Here is a 14,869-nt window from a genome sequence, read left to right on the forward strand (position 1 = left end):
CTCCTCCCTGTTTTTCTATTCCTGTTTTTCTGTTCCTCTTCTTCTGACCCAAGAATGAACTTATCCCCTCCCCGATAGTTGCCTAGTAATGAATAAGTTAGAGATATTATAGGCTTTGCTGAGTATAGAGAGTTTACCTAATTGTGTAATCACATAAAGTGTTCCTTAAAAATAGAAATAGAGTGCCCCCCGCCGAGCTCCTCATGAGTATGAGATAATTCCCCTCATGAGAATGAGGTATTTCCCCTAAGTGTCCCAATAATAACCCTTAGTAATGGAAAGTTAAAAATAGTATTAATCCTCAGCCCTATATAAGCATGTCTTGAAAATGGGTCGGGGCCTTCAGTTGGAAGCCTCTGTGACGGTGCCACTGGAGGTCCAGGCTCGAGTTTGCCAGGCTCGAGCCTGCAATAAACTCCTCATTTAATTACATCAGACTCCACTCCTTGGTGGTCTTTGGAGATATCGCGATCTGGGTACAACAATTTTACTGTACTTGTTATATACACATTTTCTTTTTTCTTCTTCATTAAGTTTATTGGTATTTTTTAGGTATACAGTACAATTACATTCATCATTGGGATCTTGTACTCCCACATGATGTATCTTGGTTCTTAGCCTGAGAAGTCTATAAGGCAGCATTTCATTCCCCTGAGTCCCCGGATTTCCTACCTTGTCCTGACTTAGTTGCACATTGATTACCCATTCTGTTAGTACAAAAGCCCAAGGCTCAATCTCTGGCTTACTCTGAGATATCTTGCCATTGGCTACTTTCAATTTTATCTGAAATCATCTCCACCTTACTGGAGATGGCTGGTCTCACCCAAGGTCTTCCTGGTACAAGAACAGAATAACCCAACTACCAAAGCAATACTCAGTGGCCCCTGCAACTTTTCTTGCCTTGGTTGATGCATGAAGTTCCCTAGTCACTTTGGTCCTCTTTGGTTCCCTTGGACCCTTTTTGCACTGTTAAGTCCTCAGCAAGGACATGGATTCTCATCCTGAGTCCAATGCAACCAGGATGTGGGTCTCTTCCTGGAAGAAGTCCTCATGCCCTGATCGGCTGAGGCCTCACACTGGGAACCAAATTGTTGGAAATAAGACTCCAGACTCAAGCCATTAGTGCTGGAAAGAATGCACTTAGCAAGACATGAGGCAGAAGGTTTCCAAAAGGCAATTTAAAGTTTACTTCTGTAGAAAGCTTCAAGCATAAGGTAGCCACTTCACAGAACAGGGCAGGGCCCTGTTTCTCTCTGACTCCGGAGAAGCAGCTGAACTTTTCCCACTGGTTGGGTTGAAGGTTTACAGTCTATCTTGATTGGTTACTTAAACATCCTGAGGGGAGGAGTTGCTGAGGGAAAGGAAGGGTGGGAGGAGGGGAAAGGGTGTGGGGAACGTGAAGTCCTTGGCTATTGATAAGCTCTCCTTGGTCTGCAGCAATGTTCCCAAAATTTAAACTGAACAAATGTTTTCTGTAACTCAGTGCACACAAAGTAAAGGTGGGTGGAGCACCCAGGACTCACCTAGATTTCAAGATGGAAGCAGTCTGGTTCATACTTTTCATAGAAATGACCATGCTTCTTACATTACTATTTTTACCTTTCCCTCAAGGTACCCACTGCCCAAAGACCCAGCAAATGCATCAACTTTGGCTGGCAGTTAAAGACTGTCAGTTGGGCTGGGGATTTAGCTCAGAGTGGTTCTGCCACCTGCCTTGCAAGCGCAAGGTCCCAAGTTTGAGCCCCGGTACCAAAAAAACCCATCACGTATTTTCCACTCAATATATGACTATTTCATCTTGAAAACGTGCCACATTTAGGTGTGTGTGTGTGTGTGTGTGTGTGTGTGTGTGTGTGTGTGTGACTACACTTTCTGTCAGGAGAGGGAGGATTTATTTCCCAGTACAAGGTCTTAAACAGGGAAGGGATCAGTGAACCCTGAGGAGAAAAGCTTGCCCAAACTGGAATTTTGAAGTAAAAAAGTCAATGACCCTGAGATTTTCTGTCCCCACTTATACCCTGCTGATGAGGTTCCATCATTTCTGATCTTCCTAAATATCCTGCCCACTAGAGTGCTTCTCCTACCAGTGTGTGCCCTGAACAGGGAAAGCACAGAGGGTAGGAAGAGACCCATGCTTGGGGTTAACAGTGAACCCAAAATGGCATCTGTCGAGAAAAGAGAAAGGAACCTGGAGGACCCAAGGGGACATGAGAATGGACAGAATTTCGGACCCCGGAAAGAGAGGCCATAGACCCTAGATGTCCAGTCTGGCAGTTAGGTGTGTTTTCCTTCAAACTGGTTACCAGGTCGGAATGCAGAATGACCTCATAGGGTTCCAACCTTCCTGATTGGAGGGTTTGAATCCTTTGGGGGTTGGCAGCCCAGTGGGCAACAGTTACTTCTCAGAGCTGTTCTCCACTCCTTATTTGTGTCCTGACTTGAGAAGAGACAGTGGCTTGGGTTCATCCAAATTACAGAAGCACGGTGTGGACAGACCAGCACCTGTGTTCTGTGGAGGGCAAGAAGGCATTTGGGAGAAGTTATGGCCACTGGTGAACCACCTTGCCAATCTGAGGACCAGAGTCCACAGCCCATCTCTCAAGGACATGCCCTGGAGGTGGTGATAGCTGATGAGATCCCAAGACAGTCAGGTGAGGGGGCTGGAGACAAATGAGGTCTGAGAAGGTGAGCCAGTAAGGAGGAAGGACAGAGAAAAAGGAAGGAATTCAGGATTTCAGGAAGGCAAAAACTGGACAAAAAAACTAGGAGGTGGGACAAAGATGGGCAACGGATAGAAAACATGGCATGAAGGAAAGGTGTGAGGAGAGGAGATCCAACAATGGATAGGGGGAGAAATGACTCAAGAAGAAGTCCCTCTAACCATGAGTGAAAGACACTACCCAGTTTATAGGCAGAGTGTGAGGGGACAGTGGCAAGATGGACTTCATGAAGATGGAGATCAGCAAAGGTTAAGGATGGAAAATGGCTTTGAAGGGAACAACACAGGAAGAAAGTTGGGGATGATATGGAAGGAGGGAGTTGGGTTGAGAGAGTCAAAGGCTTCACATTGGACAGAAGCAGCACATTGGACCTGGGTTTCTTTCCTCAGGCCTGCAGAAAGCATCTGGCCTTCTGCCTCAGGCCTGTGCTCAGAAGAGGAAGCGAGACTGGTCCTCAGGGTCTGAGGAGGAGCTGCATGAGGACCTGCTGGGTCACACTGATGGAGTCCCCAGACAAGCACCCTACTTCATGCCTCAGTCACCTGCCCACAGGAAGGAGAAGGACTATGCCCCCTCAGAGTTGGAATCTGAGGCAGAACAGGAGAAGGATCATCAGCGGGAATCTGACTCAGCTCTGAGCCGGAAGCCCAGTCTCCAACTTCGGTCCACTGGCCACAAGTGGAACAGGGAGTGGTCATCAAATTTGGAGGAGGGGGAGGAGATGGGACGGCCCCGGTACTTTGACTTAGCACCCAGGGAAGTCCACTGTCTCCCACCTCGCAAGAGGTGGAGGGAGTATCTGTCCCTGTGCAGTGAGGAGCCACAGCAACCATTAGAACCGCTAAGCCCTGTGCCTTCCACACACACAGGTGTCAGGGCAAAGCCTTGTGGCCTGAAAAAGAAGATGAAGATGAAACACCTGTCCTCAGTGCTGCCTGAGCACCACACAGCCTTTACCAGACTGCTGGGTAAGGACAACCCGCACTGCAACTCCAACTTGGTTGTTCAGGAACACAAGAGACTACTGGTCACCTCCTTCAGCCATGGAAAGGAGGTCTCTGTGACCACCGAGCTCTGCATTCCAGGAGGACTCTGGTGCCATCCTGCTGCAGACACACAGATGACAGACATACACATCCTTTCCCAGACACAAAGATCATACAGATGATGCACATTTCAAAACATGTCCTCACTTGGGAGCGTACACCTTGGTTTCAATGGGTCCTCCCAACACAAGGCAATTGCTGACTTTGCTGAATGGAAATGATTGCAGCCCTTGAGGAGGGCTGGTCGTCACCTCATGTGCCCATTACAGGAAAAAATTACCTGATGACTTCTGATTTCTGAAGTGGTGCCCTCATCAGGCATGAGAGCCCACTGCAGTCTGTCCTACCAACCTAACCTGGCAGGTAGTTGCTGTTACCCAGGCCCCCACTCAGTCACTCTTCCGGGTTCCTCAGAAATGAGCCCCTGTCCCCTGCCTGGTGACTGTCCTCTCTCCTCTTCCCCTTTGCCTGGCCTTGGTCCCATCCAACATCATGTACCAGGCAGATGTGTTTTCACTCACTCACAGTGAAAACCTTGCCAGTTCCCAACTTAACACTGAGCCCTCTTCACAGAGGATCCTGCTGTCAGAAGATTCCTGGCCTGGGACGTAAACTTTAGAGTCTCTGATAAGGTGAGGGTCTTCTCCCCTAGGATGGGCTACGGCTGGGGCATAGCCTGGGGAGGGCAGAGTTCCAACCCCGCCATCCTTATTCAGTCAGTCCCTCCTGGGAGCACCTACTTCACCCTCCAGGGCTCTTTAGGTCTCAGCACTGTCTCCCTCCTGGGCCTGGCTGCTCTTGGCAGACTGGGTGAGTACGCAGTCCTCTACCTGGATCCTCTGGGATCCATGCCATGATCTTCCCTGAATAAGGCCTCTCTGGTTGGGGCTGCCTGAAGTTCCTAGTCCCTCCCCTTAGTTCTTGGGAACCCATTTACTCAAACTTGAACTACTCCCCTTCTGATGCAAGCGGCCTCAATGCCCTGTCTTTAAAAGACTTTTGGAGGTGCCATCCTGGGCACCATGGCTTCCCTTCTCCTTTCTCCCCCTTTCTCCCAACATGAATGCTCTCCTTTGCAGATAACTTCCAACGCACTTACTTAGCCCTATAACCAGGACACCTAGCACCGGAGTCTCTTCTCTGAGTGGAGCCCTGTTGTCCCCTCCCAGCCCCTGTTGACACATCCCTCCTCCTCTACGTGTGCCTGCTCTCTGATGATCCTCATGTCTCCCCATTAGTACCTGTTGGCCATGGTTATTGTGTACTTCAGCCGTGCTGGACTCTTCCCCTGGCAGTACCAGAGGATCCATTTCTTCCTGGCCCTGTGAGTTCTGTGCCTCCCCTGAGGGTCCTTGATGGTCACTTTGATGGGTTGGATACAGAGACTCTAGCCTGTCTTCTAGATCCAAACCGTGTTGTACTACTAACTCTGTGGAAACTGAGCCTCACACGACAAGTTTCCAATACTTCTTTAAGTAAAATTTATAATCTAACATCATGTCAGTTAAAGAATGGAACCAGGAAAAACAGAGTCCCCAGAGATCACAGGCCAGGGGGGTGACTTGAGGTCTTGAGCCCAAAGACCCAAAGGGCAGCCATTTCTGACCCCTTTGAGGGTCTCCTTCCTTAGCAATACCAAATGTCCTTCTTATCCCTCTCCTGTGGGTGTCCAAGCCTGACGTCCCAAGTATGTTCTTCTTCTATGGTACAAAATGAGTAGAACATGCTCTCTGCTGGTCTTCCTGACAAGTCATTCCACAAGTCATGTGCAGGACCTATCTGTGTTTCCTGATCAGTTTTCCAAAATTAGGACATTTCACTTGTATCATGACCGATACATTGCTAATTATTTCATCTACATCCAGGCTGGAGATCTCCCAATGAATTCACTAATTCTACAATCTCTCTTCACCAAACCAGCTCCTCATCTCAATATTTCTTTCATTTCCTTCATTGTTCCTTCCAAACACAACTGTATCTGTATACAGGGCTTTCTGTCATGTCTTCTCACGTTGAACTTCAATAAAAATCTGAATGTTCAAGTGGGTTAAATCACCAAACACAATGGTTATGGTGGTGCACACTTGTAATCCCAGACAATCCTGAAGCTGTAAGGCAAATATTGTTTGAATTCAGGGGGTCAAGACCAACAGTTCAATGTCAAAGTTAATTCAATGAGATCCTGTTTCATAAAAAAAAAAAACAAACATGGGCATGCCAATCACTCCTGTCATTAATGTGCCCTGGGAGATTAAGGTAGCATGATGGAAAATTTCATCATGCTGGACGATATACAATACAGCAAGATGTTGTTTCCAAAAGCAAAGTGAAAAATGGACTGCAGATGTCGATCAGCATGTAAACTGTTGTGTTCAGTCCCAGGACTAGAAACAAAACTCCAAAACTGCAGGCATCCTTCCCTGATCTACCACTTTCTCCATTCCAACAGTAGTTTCATGAAGTCCCTAAGTTTCTTTGGGGAAATGACTGCTGAGCACTGGTTCTTGAGAAATTGTCCATGCATTCTTCAAAACAATCCCTTGACTGGTTTTCATGCTGTGGGGGGATTCTGTTGCAGCACTGAGTCCATGAGGGTCTCTGTATAGCCTTTGTCGACAGACAAAGCCGCTAATCCTTCCTTCATTCATTTCTTCAACAAAACCTGTTGTGCTGCATCCGCTGTCAGGGGTGGTAAAGCAATGGGATCACACATGTAGGAAAGGGTGGATTTCATGTTCTCTGAGTCAAGGCCAGTACTGGCCACTGAAGAGGAGAGAGATGGACACAGAAATATACCAAGGTCACCCTCTCCCAGAAGATCTTCATGTGGTCAGCACACAGTTATTGGCCCTGAGGACAAGTTTCTGAGAACAGACACGGTGGTGTCTATTTCATTTGGTGACAGGGGCAGGAGTCTACCTCAGGCCTTGCACAGGGGGTTTCCTTCAGCCCCCAGATCACAGACCCATTCAGAATGGTCCTGCCAAGCCCTGGCCTCTCCACAGACACCTGATTAGCATCAGCATGGTATAAGGCTGATGGGATCCTGTGTGGAAGGAGCCACTAGTGCTTGTGCACAGCTTACCTGGGGGCAGCTCCTTGCTGGTTGTGTCCCTAACCAGCAACATGCTTTCCTTCCCAGGTACCTGGCCAATGACATCGAGGAGGATGACGAGCTTCAGAAACTACACATGTTCTTCTTCCTCTATGGGAGGAACATGGCACGGATTCCAAAGTTCTACAAACTGCGCCAAGAGTTCATCTGCTGCATGGACTGGGATCTCAGGGTGACAAGAGAGGAGTGTGAGGAGGTAGGTGGGCCCTTGGGACTGGCTGAGAGGGGTGGGCTGGATTGCAGAGGGATGGAAACAGGAGAGTGTGGGGATTGGTGATCAGAAAGAAATGGAGACTGCACAAGGGGTTCATCCTCTCAGGGGCTGCTTTCCTCTCTAGATCCAAGCTTATGATCCTGGGCTGTGGGTGTGGAGGCGAGATCGCACCTGCACTGTGGGCTCCCTGGAGCCTTGAGGACACTGGCTTGAAGAAGGTATGTGTGTGTCCCAGGGTTCAGGCAGCAACACTGCTGTCAATGTTAGAAATGCAGGGAACCCGTGCATGGCCCTCCTGTCATGATCCTCCCATCCCATCACTGACCACATAGCCCAAGCCCAGGCACATGTTTGGCCTCCTCCTTTCTCCTCCACAGCCACCAGGTGACCTCCACACAGATGTGACCTCAGAGAGCTATCCTAGGTACTGGGACACTGCTCAGTCGGACCTCACCAAACCAGGCTGTCCCTGCACAGGGATTTGGGAGAAATCCTTTCACTCAGAGAAATGTGTCCAAGTCACAGTGTAGATGAAATGTTCATTTTCGTTCCAACTGACTACTTGCTGTAACTTTTCATTGCCCACCAGCAGTTGTATTTTTACATTTTGTCATTTATAATCGGGCATTTCATCCTTTGGTGATGGCAAAGAGAGGAATTGTTTTCTAACAAACAGAATGTTGATCAAGAGGCTAGCAGATGAAATAGACTGCATATTCAAAAGGGAAGAACATGATCCCTGATTGCCTCTACATCCCAAGCTGCATGCAGATGCATTGCTTAGGGTTGCCTGCACCTGGGAGTTTTGCCTAGTCCCCATCTTTCCACTTGCGGGTGGATTTTTCCTCTCCAATAATTACACATCTTCTCCTTAAGTGTAAAGTCACGGATATTTGTTAGAATACAACAAAATATACATGAATTTCAGGGTTTCTTGTTAAAATAGACACATTACAGTAAGGTTTAAGTAGAGGAATCAGTAAATTTTTGTTTCCCATCATGTGCAAAGAGCCAAGTTTAGGAGTATTTTGGTGAGATATCCAGGCTTGGGATTTGGGCTTAGGCATGAGGCAGGTGGGCTCATGGTCATCGTGTGAACCTATCAGTAATATTCCTACCACAGATAGATTAGAGGTTAAGTACATGAAATGGACTAAGGTGTGAGTCCCCCAGAAACGTCCCACCTTCTCCATTGGTGCTCTCGTTTCTGAAGAAATCAGGTCTAGCTCTACCTATAAAGCAGCAAGCTGAGTCTAACCTTATCTCTAATGATTTTTGGAATGTGGATCAAAAATCCTGAGAACCACAACTGGCAGTGATCACTCAGGACCATGGTGAAGAAGGAAGGGTTAAAGATAGGATTTGTAAGTTGACTAAAACTATAGTTGGAGTTGACATTTCAGTGTCAATCTTCTCTCCTGGAAAAATGCCCTCATGAAGTCTGACATTGTCTCTTCGCTTCCTTCCAGATCTGTGGGCCTAGGGGAACAATGAAATAGAATCACCAGAGAGCACTTCTTGGAGCTGGGAAGTTACTGGGGAAAAGGAAGATCTGGTTCTCCATCACCTTCTATATTCTACATTCCTCGTTCAAGTTTCCCCTGAACTAGAAGTAGGATATCCGCTATTTTATATATAGTGTACCTTGTACACTTGATACCATTTGGAGATCTGTAGAATGTCAGATGGAGAAAGACTTATTTAAAATAGAATATGAGGACCATAGTGTCGTCATAGATTCCTTTAATGTATACTAAAAAAACTTACTGCTTTATTATCAGCAGTGCCCATAGAAATGTTACAGTATTTTATAAGTATCTATAACCCTGTTTATTACATTTTGTGTTAAGTATTTTAAGTGCATAGATGAATACATATTTTATCTTTTAACAGAGTGTTTTACCTGTCATACTTATAAATGCATTCCATTTTTAGCTGGGTGGTAGTACTCCCGAGCACTTACACATATAAATCATACCGTCCTTCCTTTTTCGTTGTGAATGCTGAGCTGTCACTCTTTTTTTTGTAATTGAGTTTATTGGTACCTTTTAGGTACACAGTACAGTTACATTCATTATTGGGATCTTGTACCTTTACGTGACAAGGTCTTGGTTTTCATTTTCCCCCTTGTCCCTGCCCTCCCTTCACCCCCTCCTCCCCTCCCCGTTTACAAACACTTTATTTTCATTTTCTCATATTTTTTTCTTTTCCCTTATTACCTTTCCCCTACCCTTCCCACTTTCCCTAAACCTTTAGCCCTTTTCTTCCTATTTCATATTATCCATTATCTCATTAGGATCTTATGTACTGTTATAGTTTCTTCACACCAGAGAAACTATTCTGTATTTGCACATGTGTGACTTATTTAGTTCACTTAGGAGTATATCCTCAATGAGCTGTCACTCTTTAGCTCAGCTTCACTCACATATCTGACATGCAAAGGTGCTGGCGGTCAGTAAGCGAAACATGATAAAGAAGACAGGGGCCGTGCATCTCTTCTGGAGAGAATGTAAAGATGAACTGTCTTCTCACCTGCCCAATCCTTGAGATAGTGTCAGGGGAGACCGCCTGTTTTGTGTCCAAAATGTCACTGGTGTTTGCCCACATCTGTTTCCTTTTGTTATTGTGATGAGGTGGAGTGAACCCAGGAGCCATACCTTCAGTTAGGTTCCAAGCCCTTTTGTTCTTTCTGTGACAGGATCTGTATGTCACTGAGTTTCCAGACTGAACTAAAGTTGTGATCTTCCTTACTCAGCTTTCCAGGATGCACATGTACAGGCCTAGCCACAATACTTGAGTCAAATTACTTAATTCTCAACTTTGGTGAAAACGCTGCAACCCTCTTACGCTTTGCAAAAATTTATGATTTAGATACTGGAGCTACCCACATTTTCAAGATGAGGGAAAGCTCTAGAAAAAAACATTGCCTCAGTGACACAAGTCTCTGGACAGTAATTCTTTTTTTTTTTTTTTCTTTTTATTGAGGTTATTGGTACAATCTAGGTATACAATACAGTTACATTCATCATTGGGATTCTGTACCTTTACATAATAGGTCTTGATTCTCATTTTTCCCCTTGTCCCTGCCCTCCCTTCACCCCCTCCTCCCCTCCCCGTTTACAAACACTTTATTTTCATTTTCTCATACTTTTTTCTTTTCCCTTATTACCTTTCCCCCACCCTTCCCACTTTCCTTACACCTTTAGCCCTTTACTTCCTATTTCACATTATTAATTATCTCATTAGGATCCTGTGTACTATTATAGTTTTTCACACCAAAGAAACTATTCGGTATTTCAGTTAAAGAAATCTCTGTATGAACATTAGCAATAGGGAATCCTAAAATAAAACTAAAAAGGAAAGTAAAAGAGAAAAGGCAATGATGTAACATCAAAATAATCCTTAATTCTGGAGGTGAAAATGGTCCCTGAACATATTTAAATTGCTTCTCGCTCTTACAGTCTTATCTTATTCTTTTTTTTCATTATTTAGAGAATACTTTATTAGTTTCTGTAATCAAACCCACGTAGATATGACCTTACATATTTAGTACGATGTGTTACCCCTGTACACATGGAAAAAAGTAAAACTAAATTAACATTTCTAGACCAATATGGTTGTCTGGACAGTAATTCTTATCCAAAAAACAAAGATATGTTCTCCAGCACAGTAGAGTATAATCCTCCTTTGTTCCAACTTTTAGTCCATCCGGAAAACATGGAAAAATCTTTCTTTGTAGGAGGCAACATTTTCTGCTGAAAATCTCTTAGAGCCACCACACTCACCATCTGCTTTATACTGTGGTCTGTTTTACATTCAGGTTCTTTCCATCCTGAATGTGCTCCCAACATCAATCTGTTTATACGGTCTTGAAAACATGAATTAAATTTACCGAGTTAGTGCTTTCTCATACTGGAAACAAATACTTCAAAAGCAGAACTTTTGCTGCCTTGCTTCTGGTTCTGTGCCAAGGCAATAAGGCATGGTGGGAACAGGTGAAAGAGCAAATCTCCTCAACTCCTGGCTGCCAGGAAGCCAATGAGATGAAGAGGCCAGGGCAAAGGTCCTGCTGCACCTTGAAGGGCACAGCCTTAATGACCTCACTCCCTCCTGGTAGGTCCTGCCTCCTACAGGATACACCACTACACACTATGTCTATGCTACCAAGAAAGCCTGTATCATGTAGGCTTTTGGCATATCATCAAAGTTCTTGAATTCATAGCTGGGCTTGGTGAAACATGCATAAAACATCATCCTTCAGGAGGGTGAGGATAGATAGATGTGACAATTTGGAGGACAGTCCGGGGTACATAATGATTGTGGCCTGGAACTCTCATCATCCTCCTGCCTCAGCTTCCTGAGTGCTACTATTACAGCATGGGCCACCACACTAGGCCTCTTTTAACTTGAGGAAAGTCTTGGAGCCTTGGGAGAGAAGCTAACGATGCCTGAAGGCAGAATTCTGTGTGATGGTCTTTATTTATTTATTTTTTGTGGTTCCAGGGATCAAACTCAGGTCCTCGTGCTTGTGAGGCAGGTGGTGGAACCACTGACCTAATTCCGTGGCCCTGTGTGATGAAGTCTTAATGCCTTGTGTGGGCTGTTGGAAAACATGTCAGAGATGGAAGTACCAAGTAACCTTCACACAGATCCTAAAGAAAGGACAGGCTTAACATCAACACGTTGCAGGAATGGACCAAAGCAAGAGGGTGGAAGTCACACAAATGTCCCCTTAAGAATAAATGGCTATAGCGGCACAGTTTGTAATAGCTAAATCTTGGAAACAACCTATTTGCCCATCCGTTGGAAACTGGATAAAGAAGATGTGGTTTTTCTATAAAATGGAATATTACTCAGCCATAAAGAGCGAGAGAATAGATTCATTCATAGGAAAATGGATACATATTGAAGATATACTCCTAAGTGAAATAAATAAGTCCCACATGTGTAAATACCAAATAGTTTCCCTGGTGTGAATATTCTGCAACAATGCATAAGATTCTAATAAGATTACTGACATTTAGAAATGGGAGGAAAGGAGCTAAAGGTGTAGGGAAGGTGTGATACGTAGGGGAAGAACAAAAAGGGAAAAGAAAAAAATGCGAGAGAATGAAAAGATGAAAATAAAGTGTTTGTAGATGGGGAGGGGAGGAGGGGGTGAAGGGAGGGCAGAGGTAAGGGGAAAAAAATGAGAATCAAGACTTGCCATGTAAAGGTACATGATCCCAACAATGAATGTAACTGTACTGTATCCCTAAATGTACCAATAAACTCAATAAAAAAAAAAAAGAATAAATGGCTAAAGAGCAGGTGGGAAGGGGAGGGGAAAGGAAATAAGTGAAAAGAAAAAATGTGAAAAAATGAAACAATGGAAACAAAGTCTTTGTAAATAGGGAAGGATGAAGGGGGTGAAGGGAGGGCAGGGGTATGGGGAAAAAATAAGAACCAAGATATGTCATATAAAGGCACAAGATCCCGATGAAAAATATAACTGTATTGCTTGCTTTAAATGTACCAATAAACTTAACAGAAAAAAGAATAAATGGCTATGAAAATATGTGTCATCTATCTACACGTTAGACTGTTATATCCTCCTCTGAAAGGAGGGCACTCTGACATCCCAAACTGTCATGGGACCCTGAGGACATTGTGCTAAGAGGAAGAAGGCAGACGCCAAGGACACACATGGTCTGAGTACACAGCACTGCCAGGCGCACAAGGAGCCCTGAGCTGTCTGCTCCTAGGGACAAAAGGGAGAACACTGCTTCCCCGGGGCTGTGACAGGAGGCTCGGCATCCATACTTTCATGGGGTAGAGTCCTTATTCAGGATGAAGAAAAAAATTCCATAGATGCATAGAGGGTTGGCTGTACAACAGAAGCAATGGGCAGTCATGCTCCCCATATTATATTTTGGCCGGTGATGGACCACAGAGTCGTAGTTCTTATATGAGATGGTATCACCTCCTGCCCTGCAAGCTCCTACAGCTGAGTGAGTTCATTCTATCAGGTTGGCAGAATGACAATTTCAAGGAAATGCCATTTTCCCAGGACACATTGCCATCATTATTTCCATACCAGGGAAGGGAATAGGAAAAGACCAGATACAGGAGAAGGATAGCCCATCAGTCAAAAATCTGTGGGGCTATGGAGGAAGGAGGGATTAGAACACTTTTTCCCAGGATGCACAGGGGAAGCTGAGACTCAAGTAGAGCTTCAGCACACCTGTGACAATGTGTCTACGAGAGGCTGAATTTGGAAGGAAGGGAACAAGGGAGAACTGAAGGCAGAACTGAAGGCAGGAGAACTGCAAGGACAACTGAAGGCAGATGGAGAACAGCAAAGGTAAATTTTCAAAAATGACTCTGAAGGAGATGACAATGGAAAAGATTTTGTGTTGGGAAGAGGACATTGTGCTTAGATGCTCAAAGGCTGAATTTCAAAGAGTGAGGTTTCACAGCAAACCTAGTTTCTTTCCTCAGGTCTGTGGTGGCATCCAGCATGTGTCCTCAGGCCTCTGGCCACAAAAGGAAGAGAGATTGTGGGAGTCTGAAGATGAGCAGCAGAAGGACCTGGGGTTCCACTCTGAGTGGAGCTCTGCCCCACCCCACTCCCAGTCTGCACATCGCTCTTCCACGTGCAGCCACTCTCTGTGGTCCTCTCTCCCCATCACTGCCTCCTGGCATAGTCACTGATTATTTCAGCTGGGCTGGTGGCCTCCTCCTCTGGCGGTACCAGAAGTTCCAATCCTTCCTGGCTCTTTGAGAGCTCTGCCTCCTCCCCAAAATCTACAGGAATGTGGGGAGAATGAGACTCTAATGTGTCTTGTTGGGGAGGGGTAGTCAGCAAAACCCCTTGTTTCCCTTTTTTTCTTTTGTTTGGTACCTTTTGCTGGCAAGGCAGGCACGGTACCACTGAGCTAAATACTCAGTCCTCTAATTGGTCTTCTTGTTTGAAACCTCTTTATACAGTTGAGTCTGTGTAGAAAAAGACAGCCTGGAAGGACTGTGCCCAATACTGAGGTTCAAAACACTAAAGCCAAGGAAAACACACAGCTTCCCAGATAGGACAGGCAGGAAGAAACCACATATGGTAGCCAGCTTACACACCAAAGAGCTGCTATTTCTGACACTCCTGCAGGTCTCCCCACAAGGAAATTCCAAAGGTTCTGATGGACTTCTGGAACAAAGGGGAGTGATAAGCAATAAAAACTCAGCCTCTCTGAGATTCAGAATCCAGACAATGGATAATAACAACACGTGGAAGAAAGGAATGGAGGAGATAGAACATTAGGAAACAGGAAGGATTTAACAGGAAATTAAAATCCTACAGAGAAATGAAAGAGAACAAAATGAGGAAAAAGGAAGGGACATGTCACTTTCTAGCACCTGGTTTGTGCTTCAGGAGAAAGTAAAGCAGAATGTACGAAGTGAAGGTAGAAGACTCCACGGGGATGCAGGGAGAAACACAGAGTGGAAAAAAGATGAGTGGATTCTGTGAGCTGCAATAGTGACTGAGTGACTCCAGTCCAGACGGCCACCACAGAGTGCTTGGTTGGATGCCATCCCAGGGAGGGGTTGACTGTTTGAACTCAGAGCTCAGAGCAGGAGTGGTACGGCTTCAGTTTGGGCCCTCGGTGATACAATCCCACAGTGACAGCAGGAGAGAGAGCACAGGAAACAACTGTGCTCAGAAATCTGGGTCAGGGTGGCAAGAGATCAACTGAGTGGTTGAAGGTGAGGACACTGGACTCACATCCATGGCCACAGGCCAGGC

The 14,869-nt window shown here is 45.4% G+C and overlaps 1 protein-coding gene across 2 annotated transcripts; it reads left to right on the plus strand.

Moving 5' to 3' along the window:
* Nucleotides 1–2,367: 2,367 nt before the first annotated feature.
* On the plus strand, nucleotides 2,368–11,886 carry LOC104867450 (speedy protein E4). 2 transcript variants are annotated; one of them, XR_781762.1, is made up of 8 exons: nucleotides 2,368–2,651; nucleotides 3,110–3,688; nucleotides 4,340–4,398; nucleotides 5,005–5,090; nucleotides 6,909–7,077; nucleotides 7,220–7,313; nucleotides 8,565–8,707; nucleotides 11,599–11,886. XR_781762.1 is itself a non-coding variant. In XM_010631802.1 (7 exons), the coding sequence occupies exons 1-6, from the start codon at nucleotides 2,543–2,545 to the stop codon at nucleotides 7,292–7,294; spliced, it is 1,077 nt and encodes a 358-aa protein (XP_010630104.1). In that variant the 5' UTR covers nucleotides 2,368–2,542; the 3' UTR covers nucleotides 7,295–7,313; nucleotides 8,565–8,837. The 2 variants fall into 2 exon arrangements, 1 of the variants encoding a protein (XP_010630104.1); XM_010631802.1 differs by lacking the exon at nucleotides 11,599–11,886 and having other exon boundaries at nucleotides 8,565–8,837.
* Nucleotides 11,887–14,869: the final 2,983 nt, after the last annotated feature.

The sequence above is a fragment of the Fukomys damarensis genome, unplaced genomic scaffold (genome assembly GCF_012274545.1).
Source record: "Fukomys damarensis isolate Sample0158 unplaced genomic scaffold, DMR_v1.0_HiC HiC_scaffold_7, whole genome shotgun sequence".
Classification (NCBI taxonomy): Eukaryota; Metazoa; Chordata; class Mammalia; order Rodentia; family Bathyergidae; genus Fukomys; species Fukomys damarensis.

What these genes read in the sequence shown, in the direction of transcription:
- LOC104867450 (XM_010631802.1), top strand. Translation starts at nt 2,543, where the DNA reads ATGGCCACTGGTGAACCACCTTGCCAATCTGAGGACCAGAGTCCACAG. An exon ending in ACTTTAGAGTCTCTGATAAG is followed by an intron (nt 4,399 to 5,004) that starts GTGAGGGTCTTC and finishes TCTCCCCATTAG; the next exon opens with TACCTGTTGGCCATGGTTAT. An exon ending in CAAGAGAGGAGTGTGAGGAG is followed by an intron (nt 7,078 to 7,219) that starts GTAGGTGGGCCC and finishes TTTCCTCTCTAG; the next exon opens with ATCCAAGCTTATGATCCTGG.